Source organism: Dipteris shenzhenensis, chromosome 14 (assembly GCF_047967505.1).
Source record: "Dipteris shenzhenensis isolate YYH24624 ecotype China chromosome 14, Dip_SZ_1.0, whole genome shotgun sequence".
Taxonomy (NCBI): domain Eukaryota; kingdom Viridiplantae; phylum Streptophyta; class Polypodiopsida; order Gleicheniales; family Dipteridaceae; genus Dipteris; species Dipteris shenzhenensis.
This window is the reverse complement of record NC_141609.1, coordinates 37,651,424-37,670,418: the sequence shown is the minus strand read 5'-3', so window position 1 is coordinate 37,670,418 and position 18,995 is coordinate 37,651,424. Positions and strand designations below refer to the sequence as shown.

At 44.7% G+C, this 18,995-nt stretch overlaps 2 protein-coding genes across 2 annotated transcripts in view; both read right to left on the bottom strand.

Annotated features, from left to right (window-relative positions):
* Nucleotides 1-11,983, bottom strand: part of LOC147894582 (protein TORNADO 1-like) — a 32,660-nt gene extending 20,677 nt beyond the window's left edge. Inside the window, exon 1 of the mRNA XM_087384862.1 lies at nt 10,363-11,983. Within this exon, the coding sequence (XP_087240988.1) occupies nt 10,363-11,288 (926 nt within the window). The 5' untranslated portion in view covers nt 11,289-11,983. The remainder of the gene's footprint in view (nt 1-10,362) is intronic.
* On the bottom strand, nt 11,393-13,229 carry LOC147894581 (uncharacterized). The gene is made up of 2 exons (XM_087385340.1): nt 12,011-13,229; nt 11,393-11,940 (listed from the first exon to the last, which is right to left on the bottom strand). Exons 1-2 carry the CDS (start codon nt 13,227-13,229, stop codon nt 11,393-11,395), a joined length of 1,767 nt encoding a protein of 588 aa, XP_087241466.1.
* Between the last annotated feature and the right edge of the window lie 5,766 nt (nt 13,230-18,995).

The window sequence follows — 18,995 nt, the reverse complement described above, 5'->3', positions numbered from 1 at the left end:
CCCGCCATAATCTATCCAAAAGTTCTCCAAGTAAAAATGTAAGCCCTCAAACAGGAGAGCCACTGTGCAGTGCGCCCATGCAAATCATAGGTTGGCTTGGAGAGACCATCGCATTGGTTTTTGGCGTAATAATGAGATACAATCTATCATTTTGAACATCGCCTCAACCCACTCTCTGTGAATACATAGAGAAAGCAATGAGGCACAAATGTAAAGCTTTATTCAAAGAGTGGTTACAAGATCCGCAATCATCTCCATGATTATCTCAATCAGTCACCTCCTATGATCACTCACACATCACACCAACCTGACACACCTAACTGATGAGTAACTAGAACCTTCTAGCACACCTACACTCACACACTCCTTGCATAGGACTCCAAGCCCATAGGCATACACACACACACATCACTTTGCCCCTTCATTCCCCCCCACAAATTGATAACCTCATCCCTGAGCAGTAGTACATGTGATGCTCCATGGCTTGCCCACCATCATGTGGCAACACACATGGCTCCAACCTGTGACTCACTCTTAGGATCCTTGGTTTACAACTGGGAGATAGACAATGACTATGTATGAAAAGCCCAATGAGTCCAACAAGGAAAGAATCTCAAAAGACTAACAATCATTTAAGGATGGACTATCCATGGCAGAGAATCATTATTGGCCTCACACACACAACTTAGAAAACATATGAATCCTCATCCTTGTCAGAATTGACTTGGGTGTTGTAAGCAGTGAGAGCTTTGACATTCTTTGGTTCTTCTTCTTCTTCTTCAATTTCTGCTTCCTCAACAAGATTGGTGAACATCTCTTCTTGGCATAACATTCCTTTTCAAAGTGTCCAAGTTTACCACAAAAGTTACACTTTATTTTGCTCTTTCCCTTGAAGTTGCTTTTGGCCAAATATGCCACTTCTTTGTAATATGCCCCTTCTTTGTAATCACTTCTATATTTGATCTTTCTTTCCTCTTCCAAGAGGGATGCTTCAATTTCTACCAGACTTACCTCTAGTATATTGGTGAGTGTGGTTACAATAGTACCATATTCTTCAGTGAGACTTCTAAATAAGATGGCAATTACAATATCTTCATCAAGATTAAACTTGATGCCAGATAACTGTGTCAAAATGCTCTTCATTGAATTTAGATGTGAAGAGATGGATTCTCCTCTATCCAATTTTAAATCAAAGAACTTGATAAGCAAGCTAAACTTAGAGCATCTTCCCTGTGCTCCAAAAACATGCTCAAGATGAGTCCATGCATAAGCAGTCTCACATCCATCAATGTGATGAATAAAGAAATCACTCAAACCAAGAGCAATTATAGCAAGTGCTTTTCCATCTTTAGGAAGCCATGAAGCTTCTCCTTCTCTAGTTGTAGGTTTAGTTTCTTTTCCATTTGCTACCTTCCATATTCCCTTTTTCATGAGAATAAACTTCAGTTTTGTTTGCCAAGTGTGGAACCCCTCTCCTTCAAACTTATCTATTTTCAATTTGGAAGCCATTTTGGGAAGGTCTTACCAATTTAATAGCAGTGTCTAATCCCTTTACAAAAGATCAATCTTTCTGAACAAAGAAATCACCTTCACCATATAGATGCAAATTGCAAGATAAGAATTCACAAAATCCTAATTGTTTGGCATATGCATAACCAGTTGGCTTCTCCCACAACCTCTTAATTGGGGTCTTCTTTACCTTGTACTTTGTCTTTGTAGTCTTCTTGGCACTTGAAGAAGATTGAGAGTTTGGCATTTTGTCAAGAAATCGACATCAACTGAACTTCAAAGAGCATTCTCTGATCTGAAAAAGAAATCTTTGAATCTTTGATTTGAATTTTAACTCCTGAAGCATCAACTTAGCATTTAGTGTAGCATCTATTTTCAAAAAAATAGTCAAGAAATGCTTGCAACAACAGAGTAACCTTGGAGGATTGCTACCTCACACCGCAAAGCATCAACCAGGAGGCATTTGCTGTGGTTAATGGTCCTTGGGAGTAGAAGACTCAGTGCAAGTCTAAGACCAAAAGAATCTTCACACCTCCAGGGGCAGCAACATCTTCTCTGCCTCCAAAAACCATGTCTTCTTGAAAAACCCAACTAGTTTTTCTGTAGTTTCTCCTCATTCCTTGGACCATTTGCTCTCAAAATTCACCAGCAGGTAGCCCATAGGGTCACCTAAGTGCACCTCAAACCGTTTTTGAAATGGTGGCTCCAACAAGCTGTATCAACAGAACTGGTGCGGGATAGGGCGAGTGTAAGCACGGGCTATAGAAGCCATAATCCTTCAATTCCTCTCATATGGAAGGGAGCCCTAACTAGGGGAATCTACACCTGAAAGGGCTGGAGCAATGGTGGCTTGTAGGAGGAGAATGAGCTTAAGGAAATTCATGGAAGAAAGGTGGAAGAGAACTCCATCTGGGGACGAAGGGAGAATCTATAGGGAATCTTCAAAGAATCTCTTTCTAGACACTAGGATCTTCAGCAAGCTTTGATACCACGTGTAAATCCATAGAGAATGCAATGAGGCACAAATGTAAAGCTTTTTTCAAAGAGTGGTTACATATATAGGCAACTGCCTCCATGTTGGTAGATCCCAGATCCACAATCATCTCCATGATTATCTCAATCAGTCACCTCCTATGATCACTTACACATCACACCAATCTGACACACCTAACTGATGAGTCACTAGAACCTTCTAGCACACCTACACTCACACACTCCTTGCATAGGACTCCAAGCCCATAGGCATACACACACACACATCAATTTGTGACACGTCCCAGCACTCCTTAAACCTCTGATCTGCAAACAAACACACAACGTGAGAAACTGAGCAGGCTGCTCACCACCCAACCATGACATCTACGGGATATGATCCCGAATCAGGAGATGTCCCCTCCGAGCCACGAGCTGAGCTACTGGCACGAACTCCCAACTAGATCCAAACCAGCCTGTTGTCCCATACCACCAGGTGGCGCTGTGAAGCCTGGGATCTGCTACTGGGCCTTGGGCTACGCTAAGATGCAGGTGCGCGTCCGCGACTCAATCCAGGATCAGACCTAGCACCTGGGAACGAAACTTGCTCCCATCGGCTCTCTGAGAACTGAACCCCTAGGCCCCTTTTATAGACTCGGGCCCCAAGCACCAAAAATAGCGAAGACCTCAAACTGGTTCGTACCCTTACCACTCAACCCGAGAATCAAGCCTGCCTAGCTCTAAGCCTCCCCAGGCTACCTGAGCTAGTCTTGTGTACCCAGTACACGTCACATACCAATCCGTGCACATGACATACTTCCCCTCCTCTAAGAACTCACTCCTGAGTTCGCTAAAAAACTCGGAAATGTTCTTTGGAGGTTTTGTAATGTCTCCCATGTTGCATCCTCCTTAACAGGATCCTTCCACTTGATCTTGTATTCCGTGATAGATCGATTACGAATCTGTCTGTCACGAAATTCAAGAATACACTCAGCTTCATGTGGTATAAAAGTCAAATCTGTAACTTCTATTATCTCCTGAGGAGAAACAAGTTGATCATCCGCACCCAAAACTTCTTTCAGTCGACTGACATGAAAGATTGGATGTACTTTAACATCAGGAGGCAATTCTAGTCGATATGCAACTGGTCCAATTCTTTTAATTACCTTGAACGGACCACAGTATCTGGGGGATAATTTCGGAACCAAACCAGTACCTAGGCTCTTGGATTCCTTAGGAATTCGTAAATATACCATCGTTCCTTCAAAGAACTCTCGAGGTGAACGATGTCTATTAGCATAAAATCTGTCCCGATCTTGGGCACTTCTAATAGACTCCTTGGCAAACTGCAACATTTCCTGCATGTCTTGCAAGAAGTTCTTTGCAGCATCATTTTGAATCCCTTTTAACCCAACCATAGCTAGTGACTTAGGTTGAAACCCGTACATAAGCATAAAAGGACTGTAACCAGTACTAGAATGCTTTGCACTGTTGTAAGCAAATTCTATCATAGGTAGATAATCTTCCCATGAAGACTGTCTCTTAGATACATATGCCCGAAGCATGTCTTCAACCAATTGGTTAACCTTCTCTGTACTGCCATCAGATTGTGCATGATCTGAGAAACTCATACTTAGAGTAGTTTCTAACTTCTCAAAAACAAGTGTCCAAAAGTTACTTGTAAACTTTGAGTCCCTGTCACTGACTATGTCAGATGGCAAACCATACAGCTTAAACAAGTGGTCGTGAGTCAGCTGAACAGCTGAAATAGTTGTTCTAGTAGGTAAGAATCTAGCCATTTTTGTTAGACGGTCGACTATGACCCAAATGAAGTCATGACCCTTGCGCGTTCGAGGCAAACCAGTAATAAAATCCATGAAAATACTTTCCCATTTATTACCTGGACTCTGTAATGGCTGTAATAAACCCGCGCTTCTAAGGCGTTCTGCCTTAGTAACCTGACAAACCCGGCAACCTACTACATAGTTCTCAATAAATGCACGCATCTTAGGCCAATAAAAGGTATGCTTCACAAGAGACAAAGTCCCGGATGTCCAGCACTAGGAGGGAGCATCATGACACTCCCAGAGAATCTTGGATCTAAGTTCCAGAACATCTGGCACACAAATCTTTCCATTCCGGAACAGCAAGCCGTCCCTAATCATCCATTGACCTCCCGCCGCCTGTACCGTAGGTGGCACAATCCCTCCTGGTCAACCATGGAGCTCCCATCCTGGACTCTCTGCCAATAAGAACTGAAATGACTATCAGTTGCGTATAGCCCTCTCAAGGATTGAAATAGGTCTGAGGATATTTCCGTAAATGACATAGCATTTACAAACTTGACTCGACTTAAGGCATCCGCCACACTATTCAACAAACCCTTTCAATAACGTATTTCAAAATCAAAATCTTGCATTAATTCTACCCATCTAGCTTTAGGATCGGGTAATGCAAGAATGGGTGCTTCCTTGATAGATAACTTCAAGGTTTCAAAAGCCTTGTTCATTGCATCATTCCAAGAGATCGGCTGGGTAGACCTGCATCCACGACCTTTCAATATGTTTGTCAGGGGTGCCGTGATATGTGAATAATCACGCACAGACTTCCGTAGAAATACCGTAAATCCTAGGAAAGAACGAAGTTGTTTCACAGTATGAGGGATAGGCCATTCTAAAACCTTCTGAATACCATCCAGATCAATGCTAATACCTTCAGAAGAAATCTTGTGTCCTAAGTAAATCATCTCCTTCATAAAGAGGTCACATTTACTCATCTTGGCATAGAGCTTATGCTGTCTTAGAATAACTAAGACAATCCGGAGGTGTCCTATGTGATCCTCAAGCGTTCGGCTATATACCAAGATGTCATCTAAGAACACTACAACGAATTTGCCTAAAAAATCTCGGAACAAATCGTTCATTATTTGCTGGAAGGTGGTAGGAGCATTGGTCAAACCAAAAGGTAATACAAGAAACTCGTAGTGACCATACCTAGTTCTGAATGCGGTTCTATCTATGTGTTTAGCATAGATACAGATTTGATGATAACCCGTACGCAAATCAATCTTAATGAAATACTTCGCTCCGGCCAAACGGTCTATCAGATCATCAAAACGAGGTAGAGGGTATCGATTCTTAATTGTCACTTTATTTAATCGTTTATAATCTATACACATTCTCCATGTAGAATCCTTCTTCTTCCTTAAGAGGACAGGTGCATCCCAAGGTGATTTACTTGAGCGTATATAGCCCATATTCAGGTAATCATGTAGCTGTGTAGCTAACTCATCCTCCTCAAGCTGGCTCATCCTATAAGGTGGTACACTAATAGGTTGAGCCCCTGGGACTAAGTCTATGCGATGATCTACTGCCCGTTCTGGAGGTAAACCTTCCGGCAGTTGAGTAGGGAATACATTGTCAAAACTATCCAACAACATTCTCAATTCACGGTATTCAAACACACTTAAATCATTCTTGTTATTTACAGAGACAATAAATGAAGAAAGTGGAATCAAAACACACTGATAGACATCATAATGAGAAGTGTTTAATATATTCCGAAGCTGCATCGCAGATACAATAGGTCCCTGAGAAGAGGGAATTTTATCACACTGAATACAAAATTGGGTGTCCTTATCTACAAAAGAAAGGGTATGCTCCGTCCATCCAATCCGAATATTGTGGGTTTTAAACCACTCTGTTCCGATTAACAAGTCTACATGCTCCAAGTGCATAACATAGCACGTAAGAGCCCCTGTGTATGCTTGAATCCGGATAGGAAGCGCTTCAATCTTGCGATCCCAAAACTCCTTCCCAGCTGGAAGCTGCACCTCATAGGTGTGATCGCTAGGTATCGTGGACAACCTCATCTTCTGCACGAATTTGTAATTAACAAAGTTGTGAGAGCTGCCCGGATCAAAGAGAATGTGAACCCTTTGGTCCCTAACTTCTCCATAAACTCGGAAAAGATCATGGGAACCAAATAACGAAGTATTGAAAGTGCAATTACAAGAAAGTGAGCAGGTAATGATATTTATAGAAATACCTGTCATCGAAACTTGGTTCGCTCCCTTGGCTTTGGTACGTGGACCCGCCTGGAGCTTCGGTCCGAGCGCTAACTTTTGATTCTTGCGCTTTGGACATTCATTCTTGGTGTGGCTCCGCTCCTCGCAGTAGAAGCAACGTCCTTCCTTCTTAAGCTTCAAGGTACGAAGGAAACGGGCTCGACCATTCTTTGCCTGAGTCAAGTGTTTCTTGGAGGCGTTGTCCATAGACTTCGTCTCCCCGGTACCAGTCGTAGACTGGAAGAACTTCCGTTTGTTCTTCCCACTCGTGTCGGAAACTGTAGTTGCCTTTGCACCAGCCATGGTATCATCATAAATACGCGCGTAATTCATGGCCTCTTGCAACGTTGTAATCTGCAACTTGTACGAATCTGGCAAACCATCCACAAAGAAACCTAACAAGGTCACTGGATCCATCTTTGTGGCCCTGATCTGCAGATCTCGAAACCTTTGAAGATAAAGTTCAAACGACAAGTTCAGCTTAGACATATCGAGGGCTTTAAGCTTGCCAACGATATCATAGTCGTCCTCCTTCTTCAGGAACTCCTTCCTGAAGACCCCTTCGAAATCTATCCATGTTACCGGCTTAGGTTGGAGTTCCTTCCACCATAACAAAGCCTTTCCTGACATGAAGCCGGCTGCAAGCTGTATTTTCTTTTCATCTAGGTACGGGTGGAACTCGAAGTGTACCTGCCACTTGTGCAACCAAGTGTCAATAACCTCCTTAGTTCGAGACTTCTGATCTCCGAGAAAAGGGTCTGGAGTTATGTTCGGACCTAGCACTGAAGCCATGGCATCCACATGTGTGAGTGCCTGCACAGTGCTAGTTAGAAGGGTAAGAGTCGTCTGAATCCCTTGGAGTTGCTGTGTCAACCCCGTTTGATTCGCATTAATCTACTCGAATTTTCCATCCAGAGCTGTGGTGAATTCACTAAAGGCTTTCTTTGTAATCAGATCGTCATAAAGACCCTGGTCTTCCTCAGCAGGGTAGTCTAAATCTTGATCTCCCATAGCAAACTCATACAACTTTGTGTTACAACTTTGTGATACGAGTTTGTGTTACATGCAGGGAGAGAAGCTCTCCAACTTGTATAAATACCCCATAATGGAATGAAGCCCGGACTCTTGGGGCATTGTGTTGAGTCTACATTGGTATTCCAAGCATTTGTCTCAAGTGTCCATGCTTCCTTGCACTGCACGTCCAAAAGGTTTCCATGGATCCTGCATATGGTCTTTCAGATAATGGGAATGTTCTGCCTGTAGTGGCTTCTTTGCATCTATGTGGCAGTACAATACAAGTGGAGCCTTTGAGCTGGATATGGACAGTAGTACAATAGAAGTTCTCAGCTGAAAATGGATAGCAATAGGTCAGGTTTTCCTTGCTACAATTTTCTGAAGCAGTTTCTAACAGGTCTGATTCTGGTATAAAGGTGGCTCAGAACACATCCACCTTAAAAAGGTGATAATGATAAGGATATGAACCACAAAAGAACAGATGAAAAGCTTGAAACATCTTGTTATTCACATTTGTCCCTTACATCTTGTGCTGGTGTTTTGGCAGCGAGTAATTACACCTTAGTTGCAGATGTGGAATCTAGTCCTAGTCATATACTATCCAACAAGTTTCATGATGATCCTGTTCCAAAGAGTTGTAAATGTAGATGTACTGGATAGTGTTGACACCAAGCTTGAAATGGCCACTAATAAGGAAATTGGACGTGCTCTAGAGAAGCAAGAAGGCAGCGTGAATATCAGACAGGATGAATTTTCAAGGTATTTGTGGCAGAATTAAAAATGCCAAACGAAAGTTAAGATCAGATGACATGGAGTTTTTAGCCATAAAAGTTTCACCGCATAATCTATCCAAAAGATCTCCAAGTAAAATGTAGGTCCTCAAACAGGAGGAGCTAACAGAGGAAGAGCTTGTACAGCCTATCGTTACAAATAGTATAGTGCAATGGTCTCACAGAGGTAAAGTTGGATGGGTTCCAAAACAAAGGGTGGACCTTTGGATGGAAACCTTTGAATCCAGAGAAACAAGAGTCTTCAATATGCGACTGCAGCTAATGAAAACAAGCAAAACAATGATGGGGTAAGGACCAGAAAAATAGTTCACCGAGGGAGCGACCTAGAGGGGAAAACTTCAGTAATAGTCGACCAGGTACATTGGTATTTAAAGGAGGCAGCTGGTCATGGTGCCTCGATAAATCTAGGAGAAGTTAACGTGACAGATGCAACATTTTATTGCCGCATTCAAAGCTGCAGTTGTGAGCTCTCAAGTTGGGATGAGAAAGGCCAACCTTTCGTGTAAGCAACAAAAATGAAGTCCGACAGAGTTTGGCAAAAAAGCTCTATGGTGCCAGTGGAAAGCAGCGCCAAGCTTGCCTTTTGGAAGGAAAGAGCAACAAATGAAAAGAAGGCCAGGCATGAAGCAACAAAATGGGATAGGGATTTGGGAAATGGCATTAATTGGGAAAGCAATACGAGATTCAAAAGAAAGCAGCAAGGTAGAGGTTGATTCACTTTTAAGTAGAATATACCCGGTCGATACTTCTCTTTTCCCAGGCAGCCTGATATAAAGCCTCTTGCTAAACAGCTGAGTTTTAAAGGAACCCTGTACCAGCAAAACAAATTGAAAAGCAGGTCATAGAAAGACCGAGAAAGGGGTCACACAACAATTGAAAGTTGCAAATACAGGGAATATACCAGCCTGAAGAAGAAAGACATCAGATTCAGGCTCCACAAGTCCAGATATGCTTCTTTAAAGGGGAACACACTCAGCTGGTCCACAGGTAGTATGGACCCTACAAGGTGTTGCTGAGAATTTATAGGCTTGAGCTGCCCTCTTCTTCCAGGATTCATAATGTATTTCATGTATCCCTTTTGAAGAAATTTTTGGGGCCCACAGATCAGGTCATGGAGGAGCTGCCTCCAATGGATGAGGAAGGCCATATTCAGTACATACCTGAGAGGATCATTGGTATTTAGAGACCACATCCTCAGAAACAAGTCATGTGTGGAATACTACATCAAGTGGAGGGCCTTCCGGATGATCTTGGCAGCCCTAATCTATAGTGGAGCAGTACCCGTATCTACTCAGTTGACACAGAATTTGGTGAGTCTTTGACCACCGATGTTGATACACGGATATGATCCCATCCCATTTACTCTTTTCACTGTTTTCCATTTCTGTTACAGTGACTCTTCACAATTTGAGGACAAATCCTTTTTGGGTGGGGAGGACTGTAACAAAAGTGGTACTTTTGTAGCCTTGTACCTTGTACTTTAGGCTCTAGATTGATGCCACATGGCAGTGTGGGGTTACCATCCCATAAATAAAGTTGTAATTTGGCCTCCCCTAATTCCTATATGAGGCATGCCCCCCCCGCCCCCAATTTGTACTCAGCTTGATTTCCAGACTGTTATAATGCCAAAATCGAATTCTACCAGGGCTTTTAAGCTCAAGATGAATTCTAAGATGGAATTAACCATTTCTGTCCTTGTGCAGCCCCTCACAAGACCTGTTGTAAGTCCAGCCCCTGACTTACTCTCTCATAATCTCTTTCTCAGTTCTAAAAGGTACTTCTATGTTCAATTCAGCATTGTACTTTGTGCACTGTACATTCCAGCAAGCGTACTTTTGTTCTGAAGGAATGGATCTAGCCTATTTCCTATTCCAAGCTCTTCATAACTGTTCTAAAGGTGATTAGGCTAGCCTGGAGCTGTCATTTGAGCTGAACAGGCTGAAAAATAGCTTTAGTTAGTATCAGCCTTGTTCCACTAAGAAGAAGAGATGCAAAAAGGTTGAGATTGACCTGTCTCGTACGAGCTCCCACAATATCTTTCTCTCGCCGGTGAGTTTCTCTGCTAATTCTAGCTCGCCTTCCAGCTCGTCATGCTCGGCGGTCTCTGTCACCACAGTAGGATGATCTTCGTTGATGTTGAACTCCTGCGCTACTGCTTGTAGAGCCCGATCATCTTGTGCCAACATCTCTCCCAGCTCTGCAGACGAAAGCAGCCCCACAATAGTGGACTCGCTCCAGAACTTGTATTTCACTCCCTGCTCCTGCACCGTCTGCTTAATGTATGAGAGTGGTAACAATTTCTCCCCTGTGGCTTCGGTACATGGATCTAAATTGCGCACCACCACGTCACGCAGCAGACATTCTTGAAGTGTAACTGCTGGACACCCTCGGTCACCTTGTTGACAAACTCCATGAATTCTGGATTTGACGCCCTCTATAAGTTTTTCTGCATTCTGTTCGTGTTGCTCACGAGGCTGTGGGAATTGGACCAGAATATCAATCCAGTGTCGATCCTCCCATCTTTCAGTTTCTCCCCCAAACCTCACCAAGACAGCTATGCAGTTCACCAGAAAGGATACCCAGCCATACCCCACGCTGTAACTCTCCGTCCCGTAATCCCTCTGGAGTTTGACCTGCAATCTGGAAAAGATGCCCGCAGGAAGCAGCGTCGTTACTTTATCCTTGCACTCTAGCCTTCTGCCGAAGAACACGTTATTGGTACTGTTCGGCCAATCGGGTTTTGGCCCAGACGGGTCGAGAAGAGCTGAGCACAGAAATTCCCCCCCATCCAACGGGAAAAACAACTCAAGCGCCTGCAAATACCTGCATATCTGTTTACAGCTCTGGTGGTCGCACTGGTATTCTGCGAGAATCAGCGTCATCACATCTGCTTCATGTTTGGTCGGCCCTGCTCGGACAGAGGGGTGAGTCCTCATATGCTCAGGTTCGAGAAGAGATCCCACAAGATTGTGGCAAAACCACCCTGCATTACAGATGACAATCTGGTCGTCCAAACTCTGCTCTTGATTGTGGAAGAAGACTATGTCACCTGCATTGTGCAATTCCAGAGGGCTGCCGTGATGGTTTCAATGGGTGGACCTTGCAATTCATGGAAAATGACTCGGCCAGAGACACACAATGGCACTTGTCGCCGAAATCTGTGTGAGGTGAAGACGATGCGCTTTCGTTGGAGAAAAGCATTAATGTCCTGACAGATCTTGGGAATCCGAGGCTTAGTGTCGAGTAACTGCTCTAGAAGACCCTCCAGCTTGTTGATGATGGCAGTCAAGTGCGAAGGCTTTCTTGCGTTGATCCCAAATACTTGGCAATGCCCATTCCCAAAATCAAGCACGTCCTTGTACGCCTCGAGAGAAACTTCCGCCACGGTTAGAGAGAGCTCAGTCAAATCGTCGGTGTCCATGGCAGATCCGAAGTGATTGAAGGCCAGAATGACTTTGGGAAGGGGTTGTGCAGGAGTGCGATGAGACGCAATGAAACGGAGCCAATACCTGAGCTGGCGTTGAACTTCATCCTGGGTTTGAGATCCCTCGCATTTGCAAACGACAATGAAGAGGTCCTTGTCGCTGCCTGCGACGAAGTAGTGATGGAAGGTATGGTATTCCATTTGCCGTTCGACGCTCAGGCGTGCACCCCTTACCGACGACGAAGCTGCATGGGTGGCCTTGTTTGGCCCTTTTCAGGCTCCTTCTCAGGGTGGTTTTGCCAACCATGGAGTGGCCAAGAAGGAAGAGCTTGGCTGTGCCAGGCTTCACCTGCTCTTGCTCTAGCAGGCGCCCTGCTTTCAGATTTCTGTTCCTCTTCAGCAAGGTTTCGCAACGAGCAGACAGCGCATCGTCAAAACGCTCGAACCTCATCTCGGTCAACCGGAAATTTTGCTCCAAGGCTTCAATTAGGAGACTTCGGTAATCGGCTGCCCAATCGGTAATGATTAAAGTCTCCACGGTGCACTGCGACGATCGCAGAGCATCTGCGAACTGCCGCAGTTCCGTATGCTGTACCGTCCATAGGTCGAAAGCCAATCCGATGAGCCTGCCTAGACTCAACAAATCCGCCAATTGAAGGAGCTGCCGTCCGCCGAGGTAGCAGCGAGGGCCTTGGAGGGCGATGCTCCGGAGGTGATAGTTTGGGTATTCTTCAAGGAAGTTGAGGAGGAGTTGCGCATCCTCTCCTTGCAAATTGACAGACTGGAGGGCCAAATCTGAAAGCCTACATTTCCCAGTCCGCAACGCTTTGATCAAGCTTTCTAAGCCAACCCGCGTCACTCCCTCAAAGCGATTGATGCTCAAGTTCAAACACCTCAAATTGCCATTCCCTCCCAGAAGAGCGCCGGCCAATCTGTCAAGATCTTTACTCCGTAGTCCACGTCTCCAGTTCACAAGAGCAAAGCCTTCGAGGGAGCAATTCGGACTCTCTAGACTCTCTGCAAAGCATCTACATTCTTCAGAACCTAAAATGCAATCTACAAATCCGAGGTTGCGCAAGCTCAACCTCTTGTTGCTGCGATCTGCCTTGAGCAACTCCGCCATCTTCTCCGCCTCGCCATATCTCAGCGGCATGTCCTCAAAAACTACCGTTGAAATTGTACAATCACGACTCGCCAGCGTTTCCCATATGGCATCCCAGAAATCTATCGGACGCTCCTCGCCCGTTACATACAATGTTGTTAGCTTGCAAGTTTGGCTGGTCACATTCTCATGCAGAATTTTCCAACCGCTCTCTTCGTTGTCCCCCCTCAAAATCAAACCCACAACTTGCTTTGTCTCAAGATGTTTTACTACCTCTTCTATTGAACCCTTTGAACCCTCCCTTGAAATGCCCTCCCTTAATGCAACGAAATCCCACAAGATGTTGGCCATTTAGCACACCAAAAGTAGCAAGGTGGTTTATGACGGTGATGCTTACAACTAATCTACGAAAGAGAAACCAAGGGGACAAGTCCAAAGCAACTCAGACACAAACACAGATCCAGACGCAGAATCGAGATGATGGAATGATTTCATGTAGGCAACACATGGAAAGCAGATGAGGCAAGCCCCTCTCCCCTGACGGCGTCACTCCTCCCACCACATTAACTCCGCCCACCTCCGCTCCCATTTTGCCCTGCGCCTCTAGATCTGCCAGGCTGCCCTCAGCCACCAGCTCCCCCTCTTGGATCAGCCTAGCTGCCCTCCCACCAACAGCTCGCCCTCAACCTTGCCGGCCAAGATTGTTACCGACCCTTGCTCCTCGGCCTCCCTCGTCCTCCCCCGAATTCCTCGTCCCCCCGCTCTCCGATTACCCAATCTCTGCTCTCTCCCCCGCCTGGATTAATGTCACCCCAGCCCCAGATGCTCTCGAGTACGAACCTCGCATTTTCCAGTTCGAAAGATGAAATGAACCAGGAAGATTGAGAGAGGGGAACTGCGACGGAGGGAGGAGAGGGGCGGTGAGGAAAGAGAGCCAGCGAGCGAGACGGGTGTGCAGACATCAATACAAGGAATTTCAAACAACCAAAAAAAACCCCAAAAAAAGGAGACGACCAAATCGTCACTATGTCCACACAAACTGGTTCATTTATCCCATGGTTCCCATAGCTATTTCTTTTACGAGTGGCACGACTGGACAAAGATGTGTGGAGCAAAATTTCTCAAATTTGAGCTCAATCCACCTAAGCACGAAATAGATTGATCATAATAACCCATTCGATCATCATGGTTTACAACATCTTTGCAAAAACACATTTTAATCATTCAATTTTTCTCGGCTCCGAATTGAAGTCGAGCAAAATTTTTGGTTGACTAAGCTAAGCTACTGGCCATCACGCGATGATGCGCTGGATGCTCGTTGTGCGAAACATTGCTGAAAAGGAACATAAATCTGAAAGCAGGGCATCTGCTAGAGCAAGAGCAGGTGAAGCCTCCCACAGCCGAGCTCTCCCTTCTCGGCCACTCCATGGTTGGCAAAACCACCTAAGAAGGAGCCTAAAAAGGGCCAAACAAGGCCACCCATGCAGCTTCCTCGTGGGTAAGGGGTGCATGCCTGAGCATCGAACTAGAGGCATGGAGTTGCAAAGCTTGCTTTTCAGAGCAGGACGAGGCCTTGTTGTTTGTGATGTAGCAGGGCAAATGGAATACCATACCTTCCATCACTACTTCGTCATAGGTAGCCGACAAGGACCTCTTCATTGTCATTTGCAAATGAGAGGGATCTCAAACCCAGGATGAAGTTCAACGCCAGCTCAGGTATTGGCTCCGTTTCATTACGTCTCATCGCACTCCTGCTCAACCCCTTCCCAAAGTCATTCTGGCATTCAATCACTTCGGATCTGCAATGGACACCGACGAATTGACTCAGCTCTCTCTAACTATGGCAGATGTTTCTCTCAAGGCATACAAGGAGGTGCTTGATTTTGGGAACGGGCATTGCCAAGTATTTGGGATCAATGCAAGAAAACCTTCGCACTTGACTGACTTCTAGAGCAGTTACTCGACACTAAGCCTCGGATTCCCAAGGTCTGTTAGGACATTAATGCTTTTCTCAAACGATATATGAGAACTTTCCCCTCTGTCTTCACCTCACACAGATTTCAGCGACAAGTGCCATTGTGTGTCTCTGTCCGAGTCATTTTCCAAACATTGCTAGGTTCACCCATTGAAACCGTCACGGCAGCCCTTCTAGAATTGCACAATGCAGGTGAGATAGTCTTCTTCCATAATCAAGAGCAGAGTTTAGACGATCAGATTGTCATCTGTAATGCAGAATGGTTTTGCCACAATCTTGTGGGATCTCTTTTGGAACGTGAGGACTACCCCCTCGATCACAGGGCATGCAGGGCATATCAAACATGAAGCAGATGTGATGAAGCTGATTCTCACTTAATACCAGTGCGACCACCAGAGCTGTATACAGATATGCACGTATTTACAAGCGCTCGAGTTGTTTTTTTCATTGGATAGGGGGGAATTTCTGTGCCCAGCTCTTCTCGATCCAATTGGGCCAAAACCCGATTGGTCGAACAATACCAATAACGTGTTCTTCGACAGAAGGCTAGAGTGTAACGATAAAGTAACAACGCTGCTTCTTGCGGGCATCTTTTCCAGATTGCAGGTCAAACTCCAGAGGGATTACGGGATGGAGAGTTACATCGTAGGGTATGGCTGGGTATACTTTCTAGTGAATTGCATAGCTATCTCATTGAGGTTTGGGGGAGAAACTGAAAGGTGGGATGATCGACATTCTGGTCCAGTTCCCATAGCCTCGTGAGCAAAACGAGCAGAATGCAGAAAAACTTGTAGAGGGCATCAAATCCAGAATTCATGGAGTTTGTTAAGCAAGGTGACCTAGGGTGTCCAATAGTAACGCTTCAAGAATGTGCATTGCGTGAGGTGGTGGAAGGCAGGGATGGGTGAGGCGATGGAAGGCGGTAGGAATGATGGAAAAAGGAGAGGCATTGGAAGGCAGGGATGGGAGAGGCAGAGGTAGAGGAGGCCGATCTGGAGGCCGTGGTAGAAATCAGAATATGCAGCAAACTCAAGAAAACATAATAAATAATCTTATTTCGTGTCGGCTAGCCTGATAAGGGTGTTGGCATACGTAAATCTCAAATTTTATTCAAAATCAAAGCTCATGTGGACCTTGGGCCAGGTCAATTCTTCCCCTTGGTTGCAGACAATGAAATCATGAAGGTGTGCTACAAGCTCAGGAAAATTTTATAGACAAACTATAGTTGACAAGGCGGGTATAAAATGGTGGGTGCCGAGGTCAAGGAACCCTTCAAACTGATCAAAACTAAGCACCATGAGATGTTTACGAAACTAACCAAAAATGATCTCCAGTGACTACTAATTGCCAACTGAGGATCGAGCTTTACATAAGGCTTTCTGATGGCTATGAAAGCTTGGGCTTGATCTTTCATGGATCAAAGGAATTGTGGATGATTGCTACTTACAATAAAGAAAGAAAGAAGGAAGGAGATCCTACAAAGGTATTAGGCACATCAAAAGAAGGTTTGGACTTGAGAAGAAGGTGAGTGGAGGAGGAAGTAGAATGTAGGTAGAGCATGGTGGCCAAGCATCTTCCAAAAGCAATTTGTAGGAGGTACACTAGAGCTAGGTGGAAAGTCAACATTAATAATTTTCGAGGATGCATACCTTAACATGGCTGTTAAGATCTCTTATTGGAGGATTCATAAATAGAGTTTGTCATTGTTTGCCCTTAACATCATGTGCATATATTACATGATATGTACAATTTCTTGATGCAACACAAGTTGATTTCTTTTTCTAACAGTGCTCTATGGGTTATGTTTGCAAGATCCAATGTCTATGTGCAAGAGGGCATGTATTTGTGTAGAGATTTATTAAATGAGCAAAAGATCAAGTGGAGAGATCAAGTAGAGAGATATATTAAACGAGCCAAAGCTCAAGTAATGGAAGATTAGTTCTAGGAAAGAGTAAACCTTGGACCTTAGGCAATCGTCCGTGCGATGGTCAATACTTAAAGTCTCCAAGATGCACTGCGACGACCGTAGAGCCTCTGAGAACTGCCTCAGTTCCGTTTGCCTACCTGCACTCAACGAATCCGATGAGCCTACCTGCACCCAACAAATCCGCCAACTGAAGGAGCTGCCGTCCGTCGAGGTAGCAGCGAGGGCCTTGGAGGGCGATGCTTCGGAAGTTGAGGAGGAGTTGCGCATCCTCTCCTTTCAAGTTGCCAGAGATGAGGGCCAAATCTGAAAGCCTACATTTCCCAGTCGACAATGCTTTGATCAAGCTTTCTAAGCCAACCCGCGTCACTCTCGAAGAAACACCTCAAATTGCCATTCCCTCCCAGAAGAGCTCCGGCCAATCTCTCATAATTTTGACTCCCTAGTTCACGTCTCCAGTTCACAAGAGCAAAGCCTTCGAGGGAGCAATTCGGACCCTCTAGACTCTCTGCAAAGCATCTACATTCTTCAGAACCTAAAATGCATTCTACAAATCCAAGGTTGCGCAAGCTCAACCTCTTGTTGGTACGATTTGCCTTGAGCAACTCCGCCATCTTCTCCGCCTCGCCATATCTCAGTGGCATTGCCTCAAAAACTACCGTGGAAATGGTACAATCCCGACTCGCCAACGTTTTCCATATGGCAACCCAGAAATCTATCGAACTGTTGTTGCCCCATTCATACAATGTTGCTAGCTTGCAAGTTTGGGTGGTCACATTCTCATGCAGAATTTTCCAATCACTCTCTTGGTTGTCCAATCACTCTCTTGGTTGTCTCAAATCCCAACTCACAACTTGCTTCGTCTCAAGATCTTTCACTACCTCTTCTATTGAATCATTAAATGAAATGGTCTCCATTACAAGATGTTGGCCATTTTGCACACCAAAAGGTAACAAGGTGGTTTATGACGGTGATGGTTACAACTAATCTACCAAAGAGCAACCAAGGAGACAAGTCCAAAGCAACTCACACACAAACACAGATACAACACAGAATCAAGATGATGGAATGATTTCATGTAGGCAACACATGGAAAGCAAATGAGGCAAGCCCCCTCCCCCCCTGACGGGGGCACTCCTCCCACCAGACTTTTAATACACAGTTTGCATTGAGGCACTTGGCTTAATGAGAGGATGGAAAGGGAAATTTGGGACTAGGCTAGAGAGGAGTAAACCCCAAATCATCAATACTCTCTACCAAGGAGTGTGCACAGAGGAGTATATGATGCAGATAGCCCAAAAAACCCCAAATCATCAAGGCATGTGCAGAGAGGAGTAATGCGAATGGCCCAAAAGTCATAAATTGGAACCACAAATCATCGAGGAGTGTGCAGAGAGGAGTAAATGTGAATGGCCCAAAAGTCATAAAAGGGGACCCCAAATCATCAATACAAAGGTTGGGAGCAGCCAATGGGAATTTCGAACAACCCAAAAAACAAAAAAAAAGGATTTTTTCCCTTTCAAGACTAAGTAGGGCACGCCAAAAAGTGGCCACATAGTGGGCACGTTGCCCTCTACCCACACAAATTTGTTTATTCCTGGTTCCCATATCATGAGGACTAAGTCTTCCCATGCATTTCTCTCACTTCTCGAGATCAACTCTTATAAAAAATTGGCCACAATAGTGAGTAGACGTTGCCCTTTGCCCACACAACTTTTGTATTCTTGTATCAAAGAATGGCTATGGAGTCGAAAAAGATGGAAGCACTATGGTGGATCTCTTCAAGGAGTTAGGCAAGGCATGAAGAGGATGCATGAAAGTATTGTGGTAGATCTCTTCAAGGAGTGTGGGGCAAGGAGAGGTTGCAAGGAGGTAGTGCCTTGTGGCACTATCCTTTGAGTGCCATGTGGCATAGGTCTCTCAAAAAAGTAAATATCAAAGGAAGGATACGGAGTCAATGCATGAAAGAAGTGTGGTGGATTTCTTGAGGGAGTGTTGACAAGGAACAAAGAGGTTGCAAGGAGGGAGGACCACATGATAGTACCCTTTGAGTGCAATGTGACACTAAGAAAATATAGATAGATAGATAAATAACCTCCTTAAGCATTACTTAGATTGATAGTCTTACCTTTAGGTGGTGTCTTGGAAACAATGGATTAAATATATACGTTTTTTTTCGGCTTATATTAACAAAAAGAGGGGGGGTTACACCCTCAGT